The sequence below is a fragment of the Cricetulus griseus genome (genome assembly GCF_003668045.3).
Source record: "Cricetulus griseus strain 17A/GY chromosome 1 unlocalized genomic scaffold, alternate assembly CriGri-PICRH-1.0 chr1_1, whole genome shotgun sequence".
Classification (NCBI taxonomy): domain Eukaryota; kingdom Metazoa; phylum Chordata; class Mammalia; order Rodentia; family Cricetidae; genus Cricetulus; species Cricetulus griseus.
The window spans coordinates 147,325,144-147,342,365 of record NW_023276807.1 but is presented as its reverse complement, the minus strand read 5'-3'; the positions used below and the strand labels follow the sequence as shown (position 1 = coordinate 147,342,365).

The following is a 17,222-nucleotide window of genomic DNA, read 5'->3' as shown; positions in this document are numbered from 1 at the left end:
AAATAAGACCGAACCAGGCCCCTTGAACGTGGGTGTCAGTTGTAGGGCTTGGGTAGTCTATGGGGCCTCTTGAAGTGGAACCAGTATTTATCCCTAGTACATGAACAGACTTTTGGAGCCCATTCCTTGTGGAGAGATACTGTCTCAGCCTAGATACAGGGGGGAGGGCTTTGGTCCTGCCCCAAATGATGTGGCAGACTTTGATGATTTCCCCATGGGAGGACTCACCCTCTCTGAGGAGTAGATGGAGGTAGGATGGGGAGATGGCAGGAGTAATGGGAGGACAGGAGGAAGAGGGAACTGGGATTGGTATGTAAAATAAGATAGTTTTAGTTTAAATGAAATAATAATAAAAAGAAATTGCAAATGAATACATTGAATAAAAATAAAATAAATAAATAAATAAATAAATAAAAAAGAAAACTGACAGCACAGGATGAAGAAGAGGAGGTGGGACTGGGGAGGATGGCAGGACTTTATAAAACTGCCAGGCAATGGATGCTCTGAACAAACAGTGGAGGACCACCCAGGGAGTGCATGAAATAACATTTTCATTCTCACAGTAGCTTATGAAAAGCAAGTCTAGAAAATTTCATTCATTCATACATTTCTGAAACCATTCAGCAAATCATTATGGAGCATCTACTGTTTATCAAACAGTCAACCAAGGTTGCAAACAAAAATGACTAAACAGTATCAACGGGCATATCTCATTGTGAATCCAAGTGTTACTAGCATCCCTCCGAAATGAATTTTTTTTAAATTTGAGGATTATTCACAGTGAATTCCATAATGTGAAGCATATCACATCATTAATATTTCCAAATAAATGGTTTTCTGATATAATTGAATGCAAAATATGAATACTAAATAGCAGCATCAGTGCCTGTTTCTAGTTGTTTTCACACTAATTTCATGCTGAAAAACTACACGAAGACTGGCAATTTTGTATTTGATAAATGCCTAATAAATGAGAAGAGGTTAACGTTCTGAAACTAATGTTTTTTGAGAAAAACAAGAAACAAATACTAAACTCCTAAGCTTCTCTAGGAAGAAAAAGCCCTAAATATCTGCCAAAGAGGATCTTCACTTTCAGTCTAAAATGAACATTTGAATTAAAATTTTCTATGACTCCATGAAAATTAATTTCTTTACAAACATATTGCTGGAAAAGAAAGCACACCTAGATATTGTGTAAGCAAACCAAACTGAAACTCTTCACACTGCGTGCCTGGAAATTAATTTACTGCCACAAGATGAGTAAGGGATTAGAATTTAAAAAAGGCTTCAACACCACTTAGAATAGTTCTGAGAAGCAAAGATGGCCTTTCTACTACTCCTAAAAGCATTTCATAAAATAAACACAACAACAACAACAACAACAAAATTTCATTGTGGAAGAATAGATACAAGTTTTAGAATTCATATATGTGCTGTTTTAATGACCTCAGTAAAACTATAAATGCTGTTTGATGTGGAGAAAGCTTAACACAAGGAAATATATATATTTTAAAAGATATTACTATTGGTAGTAGTAGCATGCCAGCCCTCAAGAAAGATCTTTTAAAAAGTAGTATTAGCTACAGAGATCATAATCTCTAAGTTATAAAATATGGATAAAAATTTCCCTGAAGAAATTAGTTTAAGCTTATTAATGTATCTAACAAATATTATCAAATTAAAGTTTAACAACATTCTACGATAGGCATGATTTTTCCTATCCCGTAGTTGTTAAAACCAAAACTGAAACTATGAATATTCAGACAAGAAGCTAGGGTAGAATTCAAACACAGGTCCTTAGACTCTCATGTTCAGGTTCAAAGGCAGATGCTGGGCATGAGTAAGCATAGCTGAGGTTCTTTCTGTATATCCAAGAGAGTTATTATTTGCCCTTTATCTTCCCAGAGTAAGTCTTGTGAGGTAGAGAATAGTTTCATATAGCAGAAGTAAAAACAAAAGTAACCCTTTACATGAAAACTTGAGAGTTCTATTTTTTTTTAACAAAATGTAACTTAAATCAGAGAAAAAAGCCTCAGCTGAATATCAACAGACAGCAACTACATTTTGTCTTCATTCTTTTCCCTTTTCCTTTTCTCCTTCCTTCTTCCCTCCCTTCCTTCCTCTTTTTCTTCCTTCCTTTCATTTTTGTCCCTAAAATATTTCTTTTAAATTGAGATTTCAGTATACAGACATAAGAAGACCCATAACAAAATGGCAGTAAGAATTCACTAAAGGCAGATACTCTGAAAAACACCACTGTTTACACTGGAAACACCCAGCTAAAGCTGTTTTTGTGGAGTAAGATGAACAGCTTCTATTAATGCTAATTGAAATCCTCATATCCACACGTACCATGCATAAAATTCACTTCTACAGTTATTCTTTCCACCTCTAAATTGCAGTAGATCCAACGCCAGAGTATTAACTTTTTAATTTGAGCATCCATGCATGCAAATTGATACTTTTTTGGTGATTATGTTGACAAATTCAATACAGGTGAAATCCCACTGTTGGTAAAATGGATAAAGTTTTCAGTGTGACCATTCAAAAACAATGAAAACTGAGTATCTTTTTTTAAAGAATCCAATTAAAATGAAATCTATAGTTTCTAAATATTATTGTACTTCAATAACAGAATTTTTATTGAATGTGGCACTAATATATGCCTTCAAGATGTCTCACACTTTAGCTCACATAAACAAATTTAAAGGAGCAGTATAATTTTCCCCATGTAAACAATTCACATGATTCCTCTGTCTCTATATAAATATGAATATATCTATTTACATATATAGAGAGATTATTAAATATACTTTTTGGTGCATATTAGACATATTTCTGGCAAGTGTCTAAATACATGGAACAAAGGTACAATAGTCTTCCTCAAGTTTAATTTATATAGTCTGGATGAAGTATTGTGTTAGTTTTTTGAATTCTAAGTATCATTACTTTGAAGTACTATGACTATCAGTGAATTTTAGACTGTTATTCCATACAAAAAATAATATAAAATCTTTAGTTCAATAAAACTTGTGGTATGTTATTGCCCCCTGTATTCTTGAATTACAAAGCATAGTAAACTACAGTTTTGTTTTCACTAGAATTTTCTTTGTGTGTTAGTGGAATAAAACAAAGAGGCTACATATTATTCATATACAGTGTTATCACAGAAAAATACAAATTTTCACTTAAGAACATAGCTGTGAGATATGGACTGCACAGAATTCTCCAAATTATTGATTGCTTTTGGGTTCTCAACTGAGAAGGTCACTGAGTCTAAGAGCCTTCCCAGCATGTGGTGCAGCTGGTAATGTAGTTTAGGAGACTTATTGTTTAATTTTTTTCAAGAGATGCTAGAATTTGAGATGCTGCATACTAAGGTTTCCTTTGGTAGAAAACATAATTCAACATAATATCAACATTACTATTTGTGGAAAGACATGAAGACACTCTGATGGAAGCTTCTTAGTGTTTAGAGAAGATGCAAACCAATTGGTCAGTTTCTTTGAGGAAGAGGTGGAAAGCCATTATTTATTTGTGAGTTTAATGAAAGTCTATTGAGCCTTATTTCTGTATACACAATATGTTATAATAATGTCTGAAAGGAAATAACAATCAGACATGTACATAATACAAAGGTGAGTGAAGCAGCTTGTTGGACATAATGAATCTAGTTTTTATGAGTATTGTGCCTAATGGGAAAATTAGAGATTACAGTGGCATGCACATGAAAGTATGGTACATAATTCAGAAAATGAGAAATAGTAACAACTAAACTCTTTTATTTATTATTTTATTCAAGACAGGGATTCTATGTGTAGCCCTGGCTGTCTAGGAGACCTGACTGACCTCAACATCAGTTCTGCCTCTGCCTCCTGAGTGCTGGGAATAGAGGCATGTGCTACCACCATCCAGCAACAATGAAATTCTAATTGAAATAAATAATTTATTTTTAATTACTATATTACTACCAAGATTCAGACACTTACATCTGTGTTTTCCATTATACTTTAACTTGGACAGCAGTATTATGACATGTTACAAAATTAAACTTTTACTAACTTTTTAATTTTTTTAATTTACTTTTGAGATAATGTCACATAATGAGGCCTAGGCTTGCCTGAATTCAACATTACACAGACTGGCCTTGAACTCTTGGTAATCTTCCTATTTCAACCTCCCAAGTTCTGAGCTTACAGGTAGGAGCCACCATGCCCAGAAAAAAATCTAGTAATGATAAAAATGAAAATCATTAAAGATTTTACAATCAGAAGGGGGACCATTTAAATAATTGAAATTAAAGATATATTCTCAGGCTTATGCATGACAGTGTTTTGAATAAATATCATTTACTCAAAAATGTGAGTCATGCACTTATGAGTTACTAAGTAGGTTTTCTGAGACATACATACTTTCAAATAATCCATACTTCCCTAAGGGTTGGACTTATGTAATGGACTTTGTAGGGTAAAGCTGTTGGTACACAGCTCCAGCAACATTATGCCAAGTTAACCTTTTGATATATTCCAAATGGGAAAAAAGCATTCTCAAAAACATCCCACAATTAATGTGAAAGGACAGCATGTAGTCCTAGCAGAATTTTTATGTATTTCATTATACAAAGAAGTAAATATGTGATAAAGGCAAATATAATTCAAATAAATAGGATGATGTTTGAGGCAAACTATGTAAAGGACAGAGTCCCTTTCTCATAGATCCATGTTCAGAGAGAGAGAGAGAGAGAGAGAACATTTCCAAAATGAAAGGACAGTGAATATTAGGTTTTAGATACCTAGGCCAGAAGATTGCATAGGGAATTGAAGAAAATCTCAACAGTCATCTTATTGAGAACAAATGGTAGCTTTCCCTAGAATGCTACCAAAAATCAAACTTACCTGATCTACTATCCAGAGGTCCAAAGTCCAAAGAGTATTTCACAACATGGTAGTTATTCCACACATAAAGCAGATTGTCCCTGGGGTTGTAATCCACAGCTGCTATGTACTGGTAGGAATTGGGAAAGGGTACATCCACCAGGCTATCCTTGCTTTGGTCCGTGTTGTAAATGTAGTCAATCTTATTACCGGTGGCCTCATTGTCATCATCCTCATATACAGATTTGACCACATACAGAATCCCACAAATCATAAAGGCATTGGAAGCTGACCTTTTATCATAGGCCGTGTCCCACGTCCCCTCAATCCGTAGGGTATAAGGATTTAACTGGCTAATGACAATTTTGCCATTGTTCTGTTCTGTTGCATAGATTACCCATAATCCATTTTCATCCACTGCCAAGTCTATGTCAGATTTACCACCCCATCGGTATGGGGATGTGTCATGGTAATTGGCATTTGCTATGATTGCCTCTCCACTCTTTATCCTAGTCCGTAAATCAAACTTTACTATGTTTCTGGTACGCTCCTTATTGAAGAACAGGGCACCATCATATACTACAAATCCAGTGCCATCCACTCTGTGAGGCAGCTTGTAGGTAGTTGTTGGCCTTCCAGCAATGAAGTCATCTTTGGATGAATACTCTGTCAGGGTGTCAGTTCTGTAGGGGGTCCAGGGCATATAATATATCTTGTCAGAAGCCTGTAGAGGGTCTTTGCACCATGCCCCAGACTGGTGGTCAGATTCAAACAAGTGTTCACTCTGGTACACTCCTTTTAGCAGTCCAGGACAAAGAAAAACTGTCAGGAGGGAAAGTTATAATAGTAAATATATTAATTGACTCTCTTTTCATCTGTTCTTATTTTCAGCAAACAGAATGCAACTCCAACAAGCAATACCCACCACCACTTATTGTGGCATTGTTGATTGTTATACAAAGCACTCTTCCACATTAGTTTTGGATTTTTTGCCGCCAAACAATGTGATGTCACTTGTTGGAAAAAATGTTAGCCTTTTTAGAAGCAGCTGTGCTATTCTGAGTTTTACCTTTGCAAACACATATTTTGATGCATGTCTGAAGTGTAGCATATGTCTATGAGTTCTATAGACATATAACAAAGTACCAAGTTCACACATGATCCTTTTATTAGTTCATTGAAGAACTGTATCTCTTTGAAAATGATAACCCATTGTTTCCACTCTGATGAAATTGGCTGTTTAATAATTATTTATCATTAAGAAATTGATAGCCCACATTATTATTATCTATATAAAGAAAAGATCTGCAACACAGGCTACTGAATCATCTAGCAAAAAAAAAAAAAAAAAAAAAAAAAAAGGCTCTCAAAGCTGCTGCAACACACACAGAGCATGCAACCCATTCAATTAAAGATGAGTGATGGATGGATACTGGAAGGAAAAAGAGAAAGGGAGAGGAAGAAAGGAAAGGAAGAGAAGAAAAGAAGAAGAAAAGGTGAAAGGTTACAGTAAAGAACCCAGGATCTAGATTTTAATCAGTTAAAAACGTCCTGTTAAGTACAGTATTACTGGAACTTAAAAACATGTACCTCTTACTGTTACATGAGAAAAGCATTGAAAAAAAAAAAAAACAAGATTACTTGCTCTATTATGCTGCTCATACTTCAGAAGGAAAATGGGCAGGAATCGTCTGATTCTTTTTGTTGTTTAGTATGCCTCACTGGAGAACAATGTAAGTATGGTGGTAAGAAGCTTGGCAGGTTCATCTGAAATGAAGGGGCTACAAAGCAACGTTTCCCAAAGGGTGGTTCTTGAAGCGCCTGTGGCACAGCTGGATGCAGCACATAAGGAAAAAGGAGACCTGAGGCCATATCCAGTTATAACACTAGATAGTGAATAAAACTATGGCAGGGATTATAATATCTTAAGTCCATTGATGAATCTCTAAATCAGAAGTAGGGTGAGTGAACAAGTTGCACAATTTGATTCCGGGAGCCTTCCCATGAAGCCACTTTGGATGGCTGTGTTCTGTCTGCTGAGCCTGCTCTGGGAAGCGTTGCTTGCATATATTTGCAAGGCAAACCCACTGAAAAATAACCATGCAGTCCGCTGTTAGGTTTGAGATGACTAGAATTTTCCTGGGTGAAAAAAAAAAAAAAGGAGGAAGCCACAAGGAATTGTATGCTGACCTGCTTTTTAATGAATAAAGGATTGTACTTTGGTGTTAGTGATTAGCTCCTTAGTAGTAACTAGAAACACAGATCCCCTGGAAAATAGTCTAGGAGGAACTTTAGCTATGCATTATAGATGGCTGAAATAAAAGGCCATTCCTAGCATATCAAAGTCTTAATTTTAAAGAAATGGAAAGTTTTGTGGCAAAAGTTGACCTTCAAATTGTGCCAAGAGAAGGACCACTATAAATTTGTAGACAAAAGCAATTCCATGGTTATCAAACATAGGAGTTTTAATATGAAAACTTGTACTATAAACATGAGTTACTCTCTAACTCAAAATTGTACATAACCTTATACTACAATTAATAATGGGTCCATGGTTACTAACATTAGATGAGATTGTGTGCATTCACAGTGGTTTGGCCACAGATACTAATGGCATTCAGGATAATTAAGAAGAGTATCCTCGCCCCTTTCTCGAGTAGTTAGGAGTTAATGTAGAAGGAGAAACACAGTAGATCTAAGGGAAATTAGGAGAAAACAAGGAACAAATCTAAAGAAATCATTATTTACCATGCCCATTGGATTTCTCTCTGCTAGTTTCAAATAAAAAGGAATAAAATATAGTGTTGATGATATTATAATATTAATAATCTGTGTTAGGTAAAAGAATCAAACCAGCACTGGTCAGTAAAACAGATTAAAGTGAAGTTGAGCAGCAGAAGTAGTCAATAAATTTGCATAAAATAAGAATTAATAACAAAATTATTTAACTAAATGTTAAACTGTTAAATAACTTAGCCTATAAATAGTATATAATTTATGAAAGGTATTTAATTACCTTTTTGTTCCACTTCTATTGGAGAGAGAGAAGTAAAGAGAGAAAGGAGAAAAGAGAATAGATTAATGGTACGGTATTGGCCAAGCACTTTTTATTCACCTTTTCCAAACTGAAAGTAAATAATACATTGCAGTCATGCTTGCTTAATTGAACACTATGTTGTTTTAAAAACATTTCACCAAAATAAATACTTTAAAAATAATCATAAGCTTTAAAATACAGCAGAAACATCAAAAATTACTGTAAAAAATAATATGGAGAATGCAATAACCATAACAAGAGCAGCAGTAGTTACATTTGGAAGTGAGGTCAGCAAGTTAATGTACTGGAACTTTCAAACAATTTGGTTAGTTTCACTTACAAATACTATAGCAAATTCCACTATTTAGCAGAATAGCTCTGCTTGTTTTGCAGCTCACAGAGGTGACCTGTTCAGAATAAGCTCTTCTGCAACTCACTTCCTAGAACCACAGACTCTCCGGATAGCTCTTCAGACTTATGGTGAGGAATACAACTTGTGAAGTTACAAGCAAATGAAGGAGGATGCTGCCCTGAGTAAAGTAATGCACTTAAAATCCTTACTGAACAAGCTTCTCTTCTACCTCTCAATATATGACACTAAGATGGAAAAAATATTCCCATAAAAAACTTCATTCAGATTATTAATGCAAATAATAAGCTCCTGTCTCTGGCTTTCTCTGAAATTCTTTGTTTATTTTTGAGTTTTTATTTAAATTAGAAACAACCTTGTTTTACATGTCAATACCAGTTCCCTCTCCCTCCCCTCCTCCCCTGCCCCCCTGCTCCCCTATCCCATCCCCTTTCTGTTCCCTAGGGAGGGTGAAGCCTTCCATGGGGGATCTTAAAAGTCTGTCATATCCTTTGGAGTAGGGCCTAGACCCTCCACCATGTGTCTAGGCTGAGAGAGTATCTCTCTATGAGGAATGGTCTCCAAAAGCCCATTCATATACTAGGGATAAATACTGATCCACTACCAGAGGCCCCATAGATTGCCCAGACCTCTTCATTGACACCCACATTCAAGGGATCCATATCTTAACAGAGTCTCCATACTCTCAGAACAGGAGATTCTGAAACATGCATATGTAGCTCTTACTATGATTTTTAAAGGTTCTTATAAAAATGGGAAATCTAACCTATCCATGAAGCATTTATTGGCACCTTCATTACCTTGTAAATATGTATAATTAGATTTGCCTACATCTTAATGAGCAAAAGGGGCCAACCTGAAAAAGGCAAAGATTTGAGGGAAGAATGGGTTTATAACCAAATCATGAAAATTCACAGAGTCCAACTGTTGTAAATCTAAGGCAATTTCAATAGAAAGGGTTAAATTGATGTTTATCACATGCAAGTAAACTGAAACCTTCACTGATGTTTCAAAAACAAACAATAAATACTGGGTTTGGGTAATTATATTTGGATGCAATTTCCATGCATTGACATAAATTCTCATGGTTTTTGTTACTTTCAAAATAAAACTTGTAAACGACTTTGAAAATATAGTATCACACAGTAGAAGAAAAAATGGCCTGTATACACGCATACACACATAGACATACACATATACATCATATATATATATATATATATATATATATATATATATATATATGTGTGTGTGTGTGTGTGTGTGTGTGTGTGTGTGTGTGTGTGTGTGTGTGGTGTTTATAGAAAAGTTGCATCTTATTAATTTACAAATCTAATTTTCAACAATATTTCCATAATTCTTTCAGAACATCTATTACTTTATTGTCACAATCCTCACTTATTCTTATTAAGTGACTACTAGACTGTGGGTCAGTAAGGTCCCATGGAAAGCCTCATCTAGGAGAGGTCCAGCTGAAGGTGAGAGGTGGTAGTGCCAGAGCCTGCCAACTTTCAGGATGAGCTCATTCTGTTGTCATGGGAATAAGGCCTGTCCTGGAAGAATCTTCTCCCACAGCTACAACATGGGATGTGAGGGCAAGAAAAACAAGATGCACAAGAATGCAGTTCAGCCCACCATGTCTGTTTTGGGATAATTCAAATTTGCTTAAGTCCGAGCTGCAGGAGAAGACAGAGAACAAAAAGCCAGTGGCTGGGGTGCCCAGACTCCTGCTGCCACACTCTTGGGGCCCTTAGTCAATTAACTTTTGTATTTTGGTTACTGGGCAAATATGTTTGCTAACTCAGCTTGGCAATCCTATGCCTGCTTCAGATCAACAGGCCTTTATTACAGTTCATTTCAAAGCACTGAATTACATACCCTTTAATTATGGTTTAAAAACAAATCACTTTACTTAAAAGATGCACTTCAAGTTTAGACTAAAAACATAAATATATTCAATCTAACAATGAGAGGAAGTACAATTGGCAACTTAAAATTGATTTAATTGAGAACTTCAAAGCTTGAACTTGATGCTCATTACAATAAAGACTGAGCTTGGGAAGGGGGAGTTGACATCTTTCAATTCCTAATCTAAGAAGGATTTCCACCTAAAAGGTTCCTTCTCATACCACTTTGAAAATTACTCAAGAAATAACATTTGTTTTCTAAAATACCAGAACTATATGACTATATGTTTCATTCACATAAAAAGTATTCCTTAGAATAAATTATGTAATGTATTTGTTAGCAATAGATGCTTCAAATATTTATTTTCATTTATTTATATGTGTTTTTGTGTGTGTCTCCACTTTCCATCTGTCTGTCCATCTGTCTGTCTGTTTGCATGTGTATGTTGGTGCTGGAAAAGGCCATTGGAATCTCTGGAGCTGGAGTTACATATGGTGGTGAGCGGCTTGCTGTGGGTGCTGGGAATCAAACAGGGTGCTCTGAAAGAGGATTAAACCTTGTTAACAGTGAGGTGTCTCCCCAGCCCCATGGTAAGTTTCCACACACTTGAAAAATTACATTTAATTTTTAAATTAGGATACTGGGGTATATTTTTACAGCAAATAAAAAATATACACATAGTTTGTGTGTGTGTGTGTGTGTGTGTGTGTGTGTGTGTGTGTGTGTGTACTCTCTTACACTTCAATTTTAATTTTCAAGGATATTTGACCTTTTTATCCAAACTCTCACTTGGTAAAATTTTTATTTTAACCTTTTAATGTTGGTCTAATTTCTAGAAATTTGGTATGCCTGTAGAGTAAGCCATTCTTTCTGGTACTTAGAATTAAGATTGATCAGGCGTTTCTGCTTTGGAGAATAATTACCATGGTCTTGCCATGTCGTGACTGGCTATAACTCATTCATCATTTATTTGCTATTTTCAAGGCTGAAGTAAAGCAGTCCTATAATTTAGGTTGAAACAAGCTCACACAAATCATATTTCCATAACAAAAACTGGCAAGATGACATAATTTGTTATGTTGGTAACATTTAGCATTGGCCAGCTTTAACAAATTCTGAGTCTGACGCTAGAAGCTAACATAGCCTGGAAAATCAAATAAAATGCAGACAAAAAACAAGCATATGGCTGTGTCTTGTGGACACACAGTTCACAGCACATAACAATTATTTAATTCATAGCTCATGAATTAAGTACATAATACAAATAGCAGTGAGTATTTCTGTGTCTTGGTATTTAGAGCACACTGGAAAATGAGTGGTGAACCAGGTAAAGCTGTAAAAATCTATTTCATTATCTATGTAAGATCTTTCAATATTTTAATGGATGTAGAGGAAAACAAAAATATATGAGGAAGTGGTGTCTCAACTTAATGTAAAACTAGAGAAAAAAAAAAAACACAAAAGTCACAAAAGTGGAAGATCCTGCACATTGTCCTGATAGGAAAACAGCTTTACTAACATAAAACAGACTACAACAATCTTAAAAATACAGACCAAAAGTGCTCCCTGCCCTCTTCTGTGTAATGACATCATAAATAAATGAATTGTATGATGACAACCGTGGCTTATCCTTCTTCAGAATCTCCTGCCTTTTAGCTGCTCCAATATCCTGAATTCTGACATTATAGCTGTCATTTCTCATTTCCAAATCTCTTTGGAAATAATTCTCCGCCTTTTTTCTCTTCACTTTTAATCCTGAAAGTTTTTTTATTGTCCATTCAGACTCAGTAAATATGTTTATGTATTTCCTTAAAGTGATTTCATTGCTGTCCTTCATCAAGCATAATGCCATAAGCTGTATCCTGTGGTTTGAGTAAATGACAGATTCAAATAAAGGATAACTTTATTCTGTATACAATGAAGACACTAGAAAAGAGCCAACTGGTATATTTTTCTTTCAACATTCAATGGATCATAAAGCATATATATATATAAAATAAAGATGTGTTTAGAAAATAATATATTATCCATTCAAACGATGTTTGTATCACACAGAATACTTTGAATTGCAATCTTTGACAAGAAAAGGTATGGATCAGAGAGTATGCACAGGCATTGACAAGCTTCATCACATTGCATTGCAAATTAAAGAGAAACATTGGTTGTGTGCCAAAACCTGTTAGTGCCATAATTGATACGTATGCAATTGACATCTAATTCTAACGTTAAAGTTTCTTTTCTAAAATTCAGAGTTAGGGAGTATACCTTTTCATCTATAATGTAAAGATCCCAATGTTATAGTCTCATGGTGTCTATTATATGCAATAAAAAGATACAGGGTATATAATAGTTACAGTTATATCATATATATAGTTATAAAATATGGCATATTTTATAGGCAAATAATATTTTCACTGAAGTACAGTAGTGTTTTAAACAAAGTTATTTTCCTTATTACATTCATTTTAGGATGCTGAACTACATTTAGGCAATCTCACCACATCCTGAGTAATAACAACAAAACATCATCCTTGAAGAACAGTTTGCTGGTGCATCATGCACAAATTCATCTGTATGAGCATAAGCTTAAGTCCACAATAACAGTTCCTACTTGAAAAGCACATCATAATGTAATGAAATGTTTTTTCACGAACCACCTGATGTAGGTCATCAAACAATATGGGGAGGGGGTATGGAGTATTTCCTCCAGACAAGAGTTAACAAGAATTTGAAAGGTTAAAGGACTTGAAAAAGCCTGCACACATCTCTCACTTGTTTAATATAAATCCTGCAGAAATTCATCCACATTTTACATTTTCTGATGGGGAAACTGAGGCTCAAAGACTATGGTTCTATGGCTGATATGTTGGAATTGGGATTCAAATGTGAATTTTGATCTTGTTCTTTACTAACCTTAAATAAAAGATGGCCTTAGCCATGATCAGTGCCTAACATACAGAAAGACCTCAAATAGCATTTGCTATCCTTCAATGATACTTTTAGAGAAAGGGATTCCTGGACACCTGTTTCTGGGCTATTATCACACAAGATTAGAGATGCATAACATGCCTCAAGGGAATAAGGGGACGGGGATGGTTTGGAATTTCTTGGCCAAGGAAAGCAGGGTTTGTCTTTTTATTGGAAAGAAACCTTTATTCCAGACCTCCCATCTAGTCGCTTATTTTTATTTTTATTTGAGACAGATAACTGCCTATTCCATTTCCAAGGAAACATAAATCTCTTCAGTAAATAGAAATAAGATCTGTGAGGTTCATTAAATTTTTGGTGTATTGCACATCAAAAATTCTGACAGACATCTGTCTCTTTCAGTAAACAAAGTTCTAATCCTTTATTTAATGAGATACAGGAGTAATCTCGACAGCTAAGCTTCTAAATGATGTTTTTCAAATAATACCCATGCATCAGTGAATAAAAGTGCCATTCAAGCACCTCGCATTACAATGGCTTTATATAATGTGTTTCCAAAATTAACACCTCCTAATGAATTTCATCTTGGAGTGTGGAGACTGAAAATGTCAATAATTCATAAACGGCTTTCACCAGCCTCATTCTAATTTAAACACTTAAATATAGTATCTACAGATGCTGTAGACACAGAGATGGCCCTTTATTTTGTACTAACATTCTATTTCATTGATGGAGCAGTAAAACCTTTCAAACTGTTAATTTAATCTTTTAAAAGAAAATGGCTATTAGCAGACTCTTTTGAGAATCTATTTGTAATAGCTCCAGTGTAAATAACAATTTTTCAAAGTTATTATTGGCAGTACTTAAAATCAATACTACATTTAGGAAAGCAAGAATGCACTCTTGTTGTGATGATTTGTCAGTACTGTAAAATAACCACGTGGGGTTTACAGTCGCTAAATAAAACGAAGTGATTTCAGTGTGCAAGACTAATTGTGTATTATACATCGTGTGTTTCTCTCTGCTATGACAGCTAACAATAATGTTGACCATGTCAAGTCTTTTGACTTTGAGAATTCTTGTTGCTCTTGGGTGATGTGAGTAACGATTACTACTCATAATGTTTTCTGCAGAATTAAATCTCATGTTTCTATGAAAACATATAAGTAGAAGATATAGGATTCAGGTCCCTCACAATTGCTGACCATGCCCTCCATGACATCTATTGTGGGGTCACATACTCACAAAACCTTTACTTCTATTAGTGTTAAGGCAAATGGGAAATTTATAGTCTAACAATTAGTGAGTTTCAGGATATTTATTCATCCATGGTAAGTCATTCATAAGTGTTTTCCAAGGAACTTAGGTAAAAGCATTTGGAACATACCCACACAAATGTGAATGACAAAGGAGAACTAAAAAAAGCTTCAGTGGAGAAAAAACAAATAATAATAACAACTAAAATCACCACTTGCAGAGCAATCCTAAGAATATGAAGAAAGTAAACATTCTAGCCTTTTAAGCAACTTATGCAAATGCCTCATCAAACTTGGAACAGAATTAATTACACAAAAACACAACATGATTTGTATGTGGTAACTGTAAGGTTAATAATCAAAATTAACCTTAGTGCTGAAACAAACATTAACATGGATTTTAGAGGTTTTAGTAGAAAATGTAAAAATAGTGTAAATTTAAAATCACCCACTCATTTTAATATATGTGTTTGCGTTGTTTTAAGTGTATGAATGTATGAAAAGTGTATGAACAGACACTGCATTTGTTTCTATGTACCTAATGCATGCCTAGTGACCATAAGGCTAGAAGAAGATATCAGATACCTTAGAACTGGAGTCTCAGACAGTTTTTAGCAGTCAGGTGAGTACTTGAAACTAAACTTGGGTCCTACCAGAGTTGCAAATGCTCTTTAACTATTGAGCACTTTCTCCAGACACTCATTTCTCTATTTATTTATTTATTTATTTATTTATTTATTTATTCATTCATTCATTCTTTCATTCATTCATTTGTATTTGGTAAAATATAGAAGTCAACTCAAAACAAATTCCAAGTATTTAGATTTTTAATTTAAACAATTTTCTATTTTTTCAGAAATACTTTGACTTTTAACAACCTAAATAAATTTCATTCAATTTAAATGCAATTTCCAAGGAAGAAGAATATTGAATAATTGACTATAAGAATTGAAGGATGTTTCTGAGACAAGGCAGATGGGATATACTTCAGGTTTTGGGGGTTACACACGAGCATCATCACCTTAGCATTCACTTTCTTTTTATTGTTTTAGCAATGCTTAAAATATAAAAGATATTGCTTGCTTCTCGATCCAAACAAAAGAACTCACTGGATAATTTTTACTGCCATAGCATCTGGAGTGCTATTTTGATGAATTTCATGTATATAGTCACATTTATTATTTTTATCAACAATTGGGATTTGTTACTGTCTCTCTGTCCTTCTGAAAATACTTGAAGGTTCCCAGAGGCAGAGAAGCCAGAATCGTGTGCCTAACCATGATCACTTTCTAATCCAGTATCCCCTTCCAACTATGACCAATCTTGGCAATGCTATGCTTCCAAACAATGGGAAAATGGGTGTGATTGTGACCTTGTAGTTTGTTCAGTTATATGGAAAAAAAAGGAAAGACAACCTTACAGATGGACAAGCATATGCTGCTGCTTCTGCTGAACAGACACATGAAATTCTTTCTAGGTACTTTATAATGGAGTCAATTAAATCTCTCACTTTCTACATATGCAATTATGTATTGCAAAAGCATTTGACAGTCAACTGCTAAGAAAAGAAGTTGAATTTCTGAGCACACTTTAATTAATATTATTCAACTGACAGTTACATTACAGCATTCTATTTGCTAGATATTTTATCTCTATTATCTTGTTTAATACTCACATCACCATTATTTAAGATTATTGTCACCATTATTCTAAAGCAGAAACAAAGTACAGCAATCATGTAAACAGTAATTGGTAGATCTGATGTTTGCACTTTGTAACCATCACCCTTAATGCTCCTTCTACTTACCTAGCCAAAATTTAAAAAAAAAAAAATGTTGCTTGGACCAAATTACCTTTTTTAAAATTTTGTTTTTAATTCTGCATGTATGTGCGTGTGCATGTGCATGTGCGTATGCTTGTGTGTGTGTGTGTGTGTGTGTGTGTGTGTGTGTGTGTGTGTGTGTGTATGCATGTGTGTAGGTGTCTACAGAGGTTATAGGCGTTGGAGTTTCAGGTGGTTATGAGATGTAGATTTTTTTGTTCTGGGAAATGAATTTAGGTCCTCTGCATTAGCAGTGTGTACTCTTACCAATAAGCATTCTTTCTAGCCCTAAAATAACCCATTTACTAAGGCTACCACACATTAGACTATTAAATGTCTTACCTTACCCCAGGTACTATCCATTGAATCCAGTTACTATATTGGATACATTATTAGGCTGAGATTTAGTAAAACATGACTTCAGTTCTAATAACTAACAGAAACTTATCTATAAGGAGAGAATTAAACTGAGTTAGTAATTTGTATGGAGTCATCCATATAAGATCTCTGTTGAGGCAGTAGACCACTAAGAGTAGTGTCACAGCTTATCCACACCATCTAAAACAAGTAGCCAGCACTTGACTTCAATCAGCAATGTCTAACAGGGCAAAAAAAATACTGAAGAGAAAAGTAAACTTCATAAAAGTAATGAAGGGACAATAGTCCAGTCGAGCATGTGGCTCTGACAGGCCTGCCCTTCTCCCCTACTCCGTCTGTCTTACTAAAAACCATGAGATTACATTCCTGAAGCTAGTCCCCAAAGTCCTTTCCCCTGTTCAAACCCTCCTCTTTAAGCAGACTACCAAGGTCCAGCTATCAAATTATTGTAATTTACCAATCAAAAGTAATCTTGGCTCACCTAATTAATATGTCCAATTAAAAATTAAACATGCCAAACTAACATGGAGTTTTCCCTTGTATCTTCATAAGCTTCCATTTTCCTGTGTGTCAAGTCTGTCTCACCTTTATCCAGAAGTAGTCCTTCATCTTCCAGGACAAATACCCCTTCCCCCTTTGTCTGGTTCCC

The 17,222-nt window shown here is 34.8% G+C and overlaps 1 protein-coding gene across 11 annotated transcripts in view; it reads right to left on the bottom strand.

The window, feature by feature from the left end:
• The window catches only part of Adgrl3 (adhesion G protein-coupled receptor L3), a 446,202-nt gene that overhangs the window by 278,536 nt on the left and 150,444 nt on the right, over positions 1-17,222 (bottom strand). For 6 of the 11 annotated variants that reach the window (XM_035452594.1, XM_035452591.1, XM_035452592.1 and 3 more), the window contains exon 1: positions 4,896-5,592. In XM_035452594.1, coding sequence (XP_035308485.1) covers positions 4,896-5,577 — 682 coding nt within the window. In that variant the 5' untranslated portion in view covers positions 5,578-5,592. Of the gene's footprint in view, positions 1-4,895; positions 5,697-7,890; positions 7,906-17,222 lie in introns of those variants that run through there. The other 5 variants (XM_035452601.1, XM_035452599.1, XM_035452600.1 and 2 more) reach the window with 2 other exon arrangements.